At 35.6% G+C, this 12,197-nt stretch overlaps 1 protein-coding gene across 1 annotated transcript in view; it reads left to right on the top strand.

Annotated features, from left to right (window-relative positions):
* The window catches only part of MAGT1 (magnesium transporter 1), a 59,638-nt gene extending 51,033 nt beyond the window's left edge, over positions 1–8,605 (top strand). Inside the window, exons 9-10 of the mRNA XM_047844467.1 lie at positions 3,108–3,198; positions 6,569–8,605. Of these exons, the coding sequence (XP_047700423.1) occupies positions 3,108–3,198; positions 6,569–6,584 (107 nt within the window). The 3' untranslated portion in view covers positions 6,585–8,605. The remainder of the gene's footprint in view (positions 1–3,107; positions 3,199–6,568) is intronic.
* Positions 8,606–12,197: the final 3,592 nt, after the last annotated feature.

The following is a 12,197-nucleotide window of genomic DNA, read 5'->3' as shown; positions in this document are numbered from 1 at the left end:
GAGAAGTTAAATATTTTAATGTTTTAATATAGTTTCTTTCATTTGTAAAAACATATTTAAAACTCTGTGTATAAAATTTTAAATCTTGTACCTCCCTTTTTAACTGGACTTAAACAATTCACTAATAAATATTTTCCTATACATAATTTTAAATTTGTACTCTATGCGGTAGTTTACTTAACCATTCTGATTTTGTTAAACATTTAGTTTTTCTTCTAACTTCCATTATAATAATATTTCCTTAATGACTATCATAGTATATTAAGCTTTATTCTCATTTCATATTAATTTCTTTTTTTAAATTTTTTTTCAATGTTTATTTATTTTTGAGAGACAGAGACAGAGTGTGAGTAGGGGCAGAGAGAGAGGGAGACACAGAATCCAAAGCAGGCTCCAGGCTCTGAGCTGTCAGCACAGAGCCCGATGCGGGGGCTCGAATCCACGAACCACGATATCATGACCTGGGCCGAAGTCAGATGCCCAGCCGACTGAGCCACCCAGTCATATTAATTTCTTAAGGTAGATTCCTACAGGGGCGCCTGGGTGGCTCAGTCGGTTAAGCGTTCGACTTCGACTCAGGTCATGATCTCACAGTTCATGAGTTCTAGCCCCGCATCGGGCTCTGTGCTGACAGCTCAGAGCCTGGAGCCTGCTTTGGATTCTGTCTCCCTCTCTCTCTGCCCCACCCCTGCTCACGCTCTGTCTCTCTCTGTCTCAATGACTGTATGGTCCTGTGTATTTTTTAATTCTCTCGATGTTTTAAACTGATGATGCCAAACTCTTTCCCCAGATGTTCTGATAGTTTAGATTCCTACTAGTGGCATTTAAAAATGCTTGTTTCCAAAAAAAAAATAAATAAATAAATACTTGTTTCACAGTAACTTTGTCAACATTAGCTAAGCTAAGCTCATTAAAAATCTGTGTGTGTGGTTGTGTGTGTGTGTGTGTGTGTGTGTGTGTGTGTGTTTGCTAATCAGATGAGGGGGAAACTTTATATTATTTTGTACTTCTTTGGTTATTAGTAAAGTTGAATATTTTTCTAAATGTTTATTAGCTGTTTGTGTTTTCCCTTATGTAAAAAGCCTTTTTGACTTTTGCTATTTAATCTATTAGAGTCTTAGAACTTTTTATATTGGTTTGGGTGAACTTTTTATATATTAAAATATTCACACATGGGTACTTGTTGCAAAGAAATGCTAGCAATGTAGTTTTATTTTACTTACATAAAATAACTTTAAATCAGAGTTTTACTTTTATGACTACAAAGTTAAATGTTATCAAATTAAACTCACTAAATAAAGTCTACTTTTTATTCTAGAAAAAAGATGATGACATTGGATTTCAGATTTAGAAGATTCTTATTTTTCTGAATTGAAATGAATCTTCACATATTGTAAAAGCAGAACAAATGTATCAATTTTTTATATAGTCAGTATACATCCTTTAATTGCCTGACTTAAAAACTTGCTTTTCTCAGTATCCATTATTGGGAATAGGCCCTCTGGGTACTACACTGGTGGCATGAATTTAAATTATAAAGTATTTTGGTGACATATATTAAAATAATCACAATTTGATCTACTTCTAAGGTTCTAACCTAATAAAATAATACAAATGATAACCATAAACACTTATTTAACATTTGTTTTATACCAGAAACTGTCTTAGACACTTTTAGATATGTTACATGAAAAAAGTAGAATACAAACATACACAGACTGATTTTATATATAGATTGATATAGATATACATGTATATGTGTGTTTAATTGGATAAAAAAGACTTCTACAATGATCATGTGTTAATACTCAGAAAAAATATATTTAACATTTACATTAAAAAAATTTTTTTTAATGTTTATTTATTTTTGAGAGACAGAGACAGAGTGCAAGTGAGGGAGGGGCAGAGAGAGAGGGAGACACAGAATCCGAAGCAGGCTCCAGGCTCTGAGCTGTCAGCACAGAGCCTGACGCGGGGCTTGAACTCACAGACTGCAAGATCATGACCTGAGCTGAAGTCGGATGCTTAACTGACTGAGCCACCCAGGTGCCCCTTTAATATTTACATTTTAGTCCCTAATCATATTATGTGATAACTTAAAAAAGGAAAAAAAAAAACTGTTCCCTAAGTATAAGATAACTAAAAGCTGTTTTTTGTGTTGGCCAATAAGTATGTTTCCCTAGAACTTCTACTGCTGTAGCACACATGCTTTCCCACATCCCCACCTCTGTGCTTTTTAGCCAGTGTTATTCGCAGGACTCAAAGAGCCTCAAGTTATGGGAATCATACTTGAGCATTGTGGGGTCAGCATCCAGAGTTAAGGTCGTTAACTGCTATGCCAAATCAGAGCATATGAAATGAATGTAGAGAGCTATGAATTTAGAGCTAGGATTCAGTATTTTCCCCCTCATTCAAATGAGGCATCCATATTGAATGAGTACCTTATTTAGGCAGTGTAGTTACCTATAAATGAATAAAGTACTTTCAAGTGAGGGTGTCACAATGATGTTATCAGATGTCTTTAAATCAATATTTATCAATACAATAAGGCCACTTTTAAGGGTTTAGAAGGAATTTAGTGAGTGATTTCCTTGTCAGTAGAACTTTCTAACACTAATTTCTTGACTGTGATAATTTTAAAGGAATATATTATTATATACAATTAAATTGCACAAGTGTATAAGTGGAACTACTCTATTATATTGTAATGGTTCAAATTAAATGGGAAGGCAGAATCCTGAAGATAAAGAATAGGTATGGAGGCGCCTGGGTGGCTCACTCGGTTGGGTGTCCAACTCTTGATTTCGACTAAGGTCATGATCTCACAGACCGTGAGTTCAAGCCCCACATTGGGGTCTGCACTGACAGCACAGAGCCTGCTTGGGATTCTATCTCTCCCTCTCTCTCTGCCCCTTTCCCCTCGCAAAAGTAAATACATAAACTTTAGAAAAAATTTTAAGTAAAGAATAGGTATGAAAATTTTTGGAAAATCGCAATTTACCAGTAAATTATATCCATTCCTTTTCACTCTTGTAGACTAAAATTTGTGCCCCAGTTTTTTATTTTGCTTAACATGCTCATTTTACTCTCCTTTTGTTTTTCTCCAGTAATGTGTGTGGCTGGTATTGTACTTGTTGTATTATTCTTCAGTTGGATGCTGTCTATTTTCAGATCTAAATATCATGGATATCCATATAGGTATGATTATTTTATATTTACATAGTGATTACCTATACTTAACAATGATTAGAGTTAATGTTGCTTTATAATATTTGTTTTTCTTTACCTCCAAACTAGTCTAGCTTCTAAAGCAGAGATAGGCATTAACTTAGATATGTTGCATATAAAAATTAACTTAAGAAAATTATGATATAATGGACAATAGTATGTGATTTCTCTTCTCAGGAATATCTTTGAGGGTTGTTCTGACATCACCTAATTTAATCTAAAAATCTAAAAACACTTAATGATTAGATTATTTTATGCCTTGTCCACATACTCTACTTACTCTTGAGGAGCAAATTATTATTTTATTTATTATTTATTATTTTTTTTTTATTTTGAGAGAGAGAGGGAGCAGAGGAGGGGCAGAGAGAGAGAGGGAGAGAGAGAATCCGAATCAGGCTCCATGCTGTCAGCACAGAGCCCAGCATGGGGATCGATGCCACAAAATGCAAGATCATGATCTGAGCCAAAATCAAGAGTCGGACGCTCAACCAACTGAGCCACCTAGGCACCCTGGAGCAAATTATCTTTTAATGTTATTTTAAAACTTCTCACCTCTACTTTTCAAGGTTCTTTAGATGGCATAAACAGAACATTTCATTAGAATCCAGTTTATTTTTTTATTATTTTGATTTTTTAAGGTTTTTACTTATTTTGAGAAAGAAAGAGCACATGAGCAGGGACAAGGGGCAGAAAGAGAAGGAGAGAGAGAATCCAAAACAGGCTCTGTGCTAACAGCATGGGGGCTCAACCCCATGAACAGTGAAATCAGGACCTGAGCCAAAATCAAGAGCCGGATGCTTGGGGCACCTGGGTGGCTCAGTCGGCTAAGTATCCGACTTCAGCTCTCATGATTTGTGAGTTCAAGCCCTGCATCAGGCTCTGTGCTGACAGCTCAGAGACTGGAGCCTCCTTCACATTCTGTGTCTCCCTCTCTCTCTGCCCCTCCCCTGCTCACGCTCTGTCTCTCTCTCCTTCAAAAACAAATAAACGTTAAAAAAAAAAAAGTCGGACGCTTAACCAACTGAGCCATCAAGGTACCCTAGAATCCAGTTTATGGAGAGTATAAGAAAGAGTGGGGAACTGTCAGCATGGGGCCTGCCTGGCTCTCTCTGCCCTTCTCCTGCTCACACTCACTCTCTCTCTCAAAATAAATAAACTATAAAACAACAACAAAAAAAGAAAGAGTGTTTAAGAAGATCTAATTGGCTTGAAATGTTCATAGAGATCTCTAAGGCTCAGGGAAGAAATTACTGTCCTGGTTGTAAATTCTCGATTTTATTCTGTTAGTAGCCATGAGATGTGTACCTACATAATGGGGAATGTTGTGAGTTAGTTTTATAATCTGAGTATCAGTTGCCATAATTCCTGTTCTTTTAATACAACATTGTCCTGTTGTATAAAGGACTATGAACACTAAAAATAAAGTATATCAAGTGATGTTTTTGAGAGACAAATTCATTTTTCATATTACTTTTAACACATGTTTGCAGTAGGTAATTTTGAACAACTCCTTGGTTGATTGATTATATTGTGACAGTCCTAGATTCTTTTGATCAATGAACAACATAAATCAATCTTTTTTTGAATTTTTTCTTGCAAACTTACTTAATTTTATTTCTTTTTTTATTTCTTTTTCAGATTTTTATTTAAATTTTAGTTAGTTTTCATATAGTGTAATACTGGTGTCAGGAATAGAATTTAGTGATTCATCACTTACGTATAACACCCAGTGCTCATCACAAGTGCCCTCTTCAATACCCATCACCCATTTAGCCCATCCCCCGACTACCTCCCTTCCATCAGCCCTCAGTTTGTTCTCTAGACTTAGGAGTCTCATGGTTTGCTTCCCTCTCTTTTTTCCCCCTTTCCCTATGTTCATCTGTTTTGTTTCTTAAATTCCACATATTAGTGAAATTATATGGTATTTGTCTTTCTGTGACTGACTTATTTTGCTTAGCAAAATACACTAGTTCCATCCATGTGGTTGCAAGTAGTAAGATTTAATTCTTTTTGATGGTGAGTAAAATTCCAGTTAGTTAACATACAGTGTAATATTAGTTTCAGGTGTACAATTTAGTAATTCAGCATTTCCATATAATACTTGGTGCTCATTACAAGAAATATACGCCTTAATCCCCATAACCTATATAACCCATTCTCCCCCCACCTCCATTCTGGTAACCATCAGTTCTCTATAGTTAAGAGTCTCTTTCTTGGTTTGATTCCCTCTTTCTCCCTCCCCTTTGCTCATTTGTTTTCTTTCTATTTTAATATTTATTTATTTATTTTGAGAGAGAGAGAAAGAGCACACACAGGGGAGGGACACAGAGATAGGGAGAGAGAGAATCCCAAGCAGGCTTCATACTGTCAGCATGGAGCCCAATGTGGGGCTCAGTCTCAACAACCGTGAGACCATGACCTGAGCCAAGATGAAAAGTCAGACACTTAACTGACTGAGCCATCCAGGCACCCCATTGTTTGTTTTATTTCTTAAATTCCACATATGAGTAAAATCATATGGTATTTGTCTTTCTCTGACTGACTTATTTCACTTAGCATAATACTGTCTAGCTCCATCCATGTCTTTGCAGATGACAAGATTTTGTTCTTTTTTATGGCTGCTGAGAAATATTCCATTGTATATATATATATACCACATCTTCTTATCCATTCATCAGTTGATGCATATTTATGCTGGCAAACTTAATTTTAAGAACAAAACCTACCCAAACTTTGATTTTTGATTTATAATCTTCTACCTTTATACTTTTATTCTTCTGTGTATATATATTTTAAAATAATTTCTCCTCTGTAGAATACTGAATGGAGTACAAGGGCAATCTCGCTGGGATTTCTATTGCTTTATTTCATCACCATGGTTGATTCAGTTATTAATCAGTATTTCTCTTCATGACATATTTTAACTTAAGTTTATGTCTATTTCCTTCTCGCCTAAGACCATCTCAGTATCTCGGTGTTTCTCACTTTTGGTATTAATACTCAAAGTTTATTATGCATACACCCAAATGCTCTTTTGTCTGTTAAAATCAAGATACAGTATTTGTTAGAATTAAAGCCTATTGTGGGGTGCCTGGGTGGCTCAGTCAGTTAAGATCCCACTCTTGATTTTGGCTCAGGTCATGATCTCACTGTCATGAGATTGAGCCCCACATCAGGCTCCACATTGGGCATGGAGCCTGCTTAGGATTCTCTCTCTCCCTCTTCCTCCGTTCTTCCCCCGCTTGCATGTGCACACACTCTCTGTTTCTCAAAAAAAAAAAAAAAAAGTAAAGCCTTTTTTTTCCAAAGACTAACATATTGTTTAATGTTTTTATTTCAGCTTTCTGATGAGTTAAAAAGGACCCCAGAGATATGTAGACACTGGAGTAATGGAAATTGGAAAATGAAAAATGGGTGTGTGTTGTAAAGAATGAAATTTGTGTATTTTGTATTACCTCTTTTTTTTTCAAGTGATTTAAATAGTTAATCATTTAACCAAAGAAGATTTGTAGTGCCTTAACAAGCAATTTCTTGTCAAAACCATGAAGTATTTTGGATACAATTCTCCTCATAACCTTCCCTTCCTGATGAACTTTATGTAACATTTAATTTAGTAAAATTAAGTACATTATAAAAATTTTATAACTACTACATTTTAATTAGAACAAGGTTCAAAACTGCTTTAGTAAGCTTTTGGCTATCTGATTTTATATTATCTTACCCAAAATTAGGGGAAAAAAAGAACTGACCAGGTGTTCCTACATATGCCTATTAACAGATAAATGTATCAGGAATCTAGTTTTAGCTTTTCCATCTTTGCATGGATGTGTATACTTTGCACATCTTTCCTTTTGGGTGGGGAAATCTGTGCTATCCAATCTTCTGAAAATAGAACAATATTGTTTAGAGTACATATCTAACCTGTAGAAAAGACTAGCCAGTCCTCCCCCTCCTTCATGTTTTCTGCTGAAATACAGTGCTAGTTATGCTTCGTGGTAGCTATAGATATTAAAAAGTCTAAATACAGGATTATGATTTCTGCATGAATGTGTTGTTAACTATTTTTATTTGGAAAGATTTCAGGTTTATTCTGTCTCCTTAATTTCTTTTATTTACGGTAGGTTCCACTCTAATAAAAATGTAGCTTAGTGCTAAAATCAGTGTTACTTAAAAATCGTCTGAAATGTTTCTGCAAATTAAAGATTGTTGCTTATTTCATTTGTACCTTAGAGAAAAAAATAGGTTCATCTGGTTAAGTCAATTTCTGTATTACAGTTACAACATATTTCATTAACCCTCGTATTTAGGAGAAGGACTCCCTTAGACTGGAAGAAGCACATCCTGACATAATTGAGTTGTTGCCTGTGAATGGAAAGTAAATTGTTTCCTGACAGTTCTGTTTTTGCTATTATTTTAGCCTTCATTCCCACACCTCAAGTAGAGAAACAGTAAATATTTGAAGAGTTTTTGAGTTTTGTCTTTTTTTCTGTCAGTGGAAATAACCATAAATGCTAACCAAATTTATGTGAAGAATGAAAGAATGAAAGTTATCATTAGATCTAGCCATAACCTTTCCTATAGCTATGAAGAATATCCTGAAATTCCACTATTATGGAAATATGATAATTACGATTGTGAAAAAATTTTAAAGCAATCTTAGAAGTATTACATTAAAATAATACTTTGCCTAGTATTTACTATCTAATAACTCCCATGTGGTCTAAAAGTCTTACATAAAGAGATTTGCAGAAGAGATGGATATAATTGCCTAAGAAGAAACATTTTATGAGGGTTTTTGTTTGAAGATTTGGTGGGTGGGGACATACAGTTGACCATTTCCCCTTTAGTGAATTCACTTTTTGGTAATTACTTCCCTGTAAATTGTGTGATTTTGGATTCCTTATCTGTTATTCTTGTAATTGTCTCAGGCCAAATAAATTTATGCTGTGATTCTTATGAGACTTGTATAAAGATGCCCTGATTTGTACAGACTGACCAGGGTAATACTACTTCCATGTAATCTGTATAGCTCCAGATAATGTGCCATGAGCATTGAAAGAATGACACTTTTTTTTAATTTGTTTTGTCTCCCTTATAGCACATTTTTCTTGTGCAGGGAGAAAAGTTACATTCTAGCTAAAATCTGTAGAAAGCAGATTTACTAAACTTAGAATAGAGTTAATTTTATGTAAACTTTGAAATTTGCTTTCATCTGAAGTGCCTTAAAGTAGACTCTTAATTTACTTTTCTAGTAATGTTTTAAATATTATTTGTTATGCATTTTAAAAATACTATTCAAAATGACATTGTAGTAGCACAGATAACCAAATGTCTGGCTATTTGCTTTTTGACCATATCAATAAACTTTTACAATCTACTCTGAGTTTTTTGATTAACATGTAAAGAGGGGTGAATTTAAAACACTAAATTAGAATTGTAATATTAGATTATTTCATTTTGAAATTATAATTGAATTTCTTATTGTTCTAATGACAGTGAATTTGATAAGCTAATTTCCTTAGGTATTTCCATTTTTTATTTTTTTTTTACATTTATTTATTTTTGAGAGGCAGAGAGAGACAGAGCACAAGGGGGGGGAGGGGCAGAGAGAGAAAGAGATACAGAATCTGAAGTAGGCTCCAGGCTCTGAGCTGTCAGCACAGAGCTGGATGCGGGGCTCGAAGTCATGAACCGCGAGATCATAACCTGAGCCAAAGTGGGATGCTTAACCGACTGAGCCACCCAGGTGCCCCCCGCTTAGGTATTTCTAAACTGAGATACATTCTTCTGGGATTTCATATGTTATCTTTCATTAATGTTGTCATCTATTAGATTCAAAACAGCCAAGATTAATAGATGAATGGCTGTCATAAATGGTTGATCTAGTTTTGTCCCTATGAACATTGTGACTAGGTAAGTTACGTTTTTGTACTGAATAATTGATTTGAAAGTTACCCAGATTATCAAGTTATATGAGACTGGGCAACAGTACATTTGCAAACATGGAATGGGAGCGTTGGACAGGAAGTAGATAGATCTGGCCTTTAAACAGCTTTTGGTCCTTCCTTACTTTCTGTTTAGCTATGTGACCATAGGCAAGTCACTTGAAATAGGTTCTCTCAGGACCTGTTTCTTTATTCTAATGTGAGTGCATTGGACTAAATCTCCTCAATGTACCTTCCAGCACCACTGTTTTAGGTGCAAAATATTAAAGATACATGTATTTAAAATTTGAATACATATAATTTGTGATATTCAGGTTTGGTATCGAATTAAATCAATTGAAATGTAGGATGTTTTGTAGTCAGTGTTCTGAAGAAGCTCTGAAATGCTGTGGTGGCCATTATAGGTGCAAGTTATTTCATATGCATTGAAATATTTTTTATAAAAAAAAACCTAGAAAGGATTTACTTGAAACCAGTAAGTTAATATCAGATCTTGATTTAAATAGGTTCTTCCCAAATATGAGCGAGGATGAAATCAACAACTGTAATAGTATGCTAATATTATAGAAAGTCAAAGCCAAAGGGACCATTTAATCAGCCCCTTTATTTTGACTGTTAAAGAAAATCTAACTTAGAGAGGTGATGCAGTTCACTGAAGGTTATTCTAAGGAAATGCCTACAGAGTTTCCAATTTTGCTGCAAATTTCCTATGGATTAGGTTTCAGTGGGAGATGCAAGTTACTCCCTGGAGACATAGAAACCATAGTCTATGATTGTTTCCTGACATCTAGATCCTGGATGAAGGGTCCTGATGGGAGAGGCATTTCCCTGGAATGGTTGATGTAGGCTTCAGAAGAAGGGAGGAATTTCAATAGACTCCCTTTAATCTGTGAAAGTAGAATTTAGGGTCACCTGGCTGGCTCAGTCAGTAAAGCATGTGACTCTTGACCTCAGGGTCATGAGTTCAAGTCCTGTGTTGGGCCTAGAGCTTACTTTAAAAAAATAAAAAATAAACATATATATTTTTACCACAACTCAAAACTAAAATACTAATGCTCACAACTAAAATACTAATGCCTTGGCTCCAACCCCATACTGGCATATCCTCACTGACACCACTTTGTATTTCACCATTGTCCTGAAAATATGAATACAGCTGGATAGAATATGACTCATGGTTAAAATGTTGAAGCATGGTCTTCAGGCTCTTTTGGGCAACAGTTTAAGGACATTCAGATAAACCCTGCCTTCACAATCAGTGGTGATTAGTATATTCCAATGAGTGCTTTGTAAACAATGACTTCCAGCTGGAAAAAAAAAAACTCATTAAGATGTGTTGGCATCACCCCAAATCCAGACTCAGAAATGATCCATTTGGTTTGAACCTTCCAGTTTATGATGCCTTGCCATGGCTCTGTGCCCAGCAGTTGTAGCTAGAGAACTTCAGGTCTAAAGTTCTTTTTGTGATCTTCAAATAAAATTAATGAAATGTTTTCTCCCCCTCAAACACAGTTCAAACATAATTTCTCGGAAGTTTTCCTGACCTCCCACTTTTGGATCTATTACTTACCTCCTCTCTTACTTAGTGCATGCCATCTCTGTTAGTCTATCTCTAATTGCTGGGTTTCTCCCCTAAACAGTAAGTTCCTTGAGAACAGGAGTATTGTCTTACTCATCTTTGTATGCTCATTTTCTAAAATGCCTGCATAGTACATGCTCAGTAAATTTTCACTGATTGAATAAAGAAAAAAAGGTCTTTGCTCTTGAGTTGCTTGCAGTCTTATGGTGGAAATAAACATGTAAACAAATGCAATCCCTATGTGTTAGTGGGAGAATATATGTTATATCATGGGTACAGATAAAGGCTTAATCACTTTCTTGGGGTTCGGGTGGGAAGCAAAGAGAAAAGTTTCTGTGACAGAAATTGAAATTTTAAAGGGTGAATAATTCACAAGATAGATTTTTAAGGTTCTGAGATGCCATAATATTCTCTTTTTTTGGTCCCTGCCCCCACCTAAATGCCAAAATATTCTTGTAGGTGTAGTATCATTTCAGTACTTAAACTCTGAAGTCAGAGGGGCACCTGGGTGGCTCAGTAGGTTAAGCGTCCGACATCGACTCAGGTCATGATCTTGCAGTTGGTGGGTTTGATCCATGAGTTGGACTGTCTTCCTCTCTCTCTCTCTGCCCCTCTCCCGCTCGTGCTGTCTCTCCCTCAAAAATAAATAGACATTAAAAAATAAAAGTAAAAGAGGCCTTAAAAATATATGAAGTCAGATTCATTTACATCCCGAGTCATACCCAGAGTTACATGGTACTTGGAAACTTCTAAAAGAACAAAATGCACTACTTTAAAAATATTCTTACCACTCTTATCCCTTTTCTGGTTTTAAAATTCTTTCAATGTATCTCATTTCAATTACCAGTTTCCAAGTTATTAGTAACTCTGAACATCTTTTATTTATTAGTCATTTATATTTCCCTTACAACCAATTTGGACCTCCATCCAATTCCCATAGAATCTTATTACAACTGAGGTGAAGAAACTTTAGAGAAACAGAAAGGGAAGATAGTAGGGAAATTTGAAGAGAAAAGGAAAAAAGAGGGAGGGAGGTTTCTAGGCCCAATACCAGGACCCCTGAAAACCCAACTTCTTCTCTTCCTCTGTGGTTAGATCTCTTCTTTCCTTTCCCTTTTCTCCCTCAAAGGTCAGATTCATTCTCACAAGGCTGACCTCTCCTCACCTCTTTTTTTTTAAAGTTTATTTATTTTGAGAAAGAGAGAGCAAGCAGGGCTGGGGCAGAGAGAGAGTAGCCTAAGTAGGCTCCACACTGTCAACACAGAACCCAACGCAGGGCTCATACTCACAAACCATGAGGTCATGACCTGAGTTGAAACCAAGAGTTGGACACTGAAACAAATGAGCCACCCAAGCGCCCTTCTCCTCACCTCTTTTAATGGAGATTTTCCTTCTTAATCATTCTATTTCCAAGACTCAAGTTGGAAGTACAAAGAATCCTTAAT

Source organism: Prionailurus viverrinus, chromosome X (genome assembly GCF_022837055.1).
Source record: "Prionailurus viverrinus isolate Anna chromosome X, UM_Priviv_1.0, whole genome shotgun sequence".
NCBI classification, from domain to species: Eukaryota; Metazoa; Chordata; class Mammalia; order Carnivora; family Felidae; genus Prionailurus; species Prionailurus viverrinus.
Note: the sequence above shows the minus strand (reverse complement) of the source record. Positions and strands in the feature narration are given on the sequence as shown.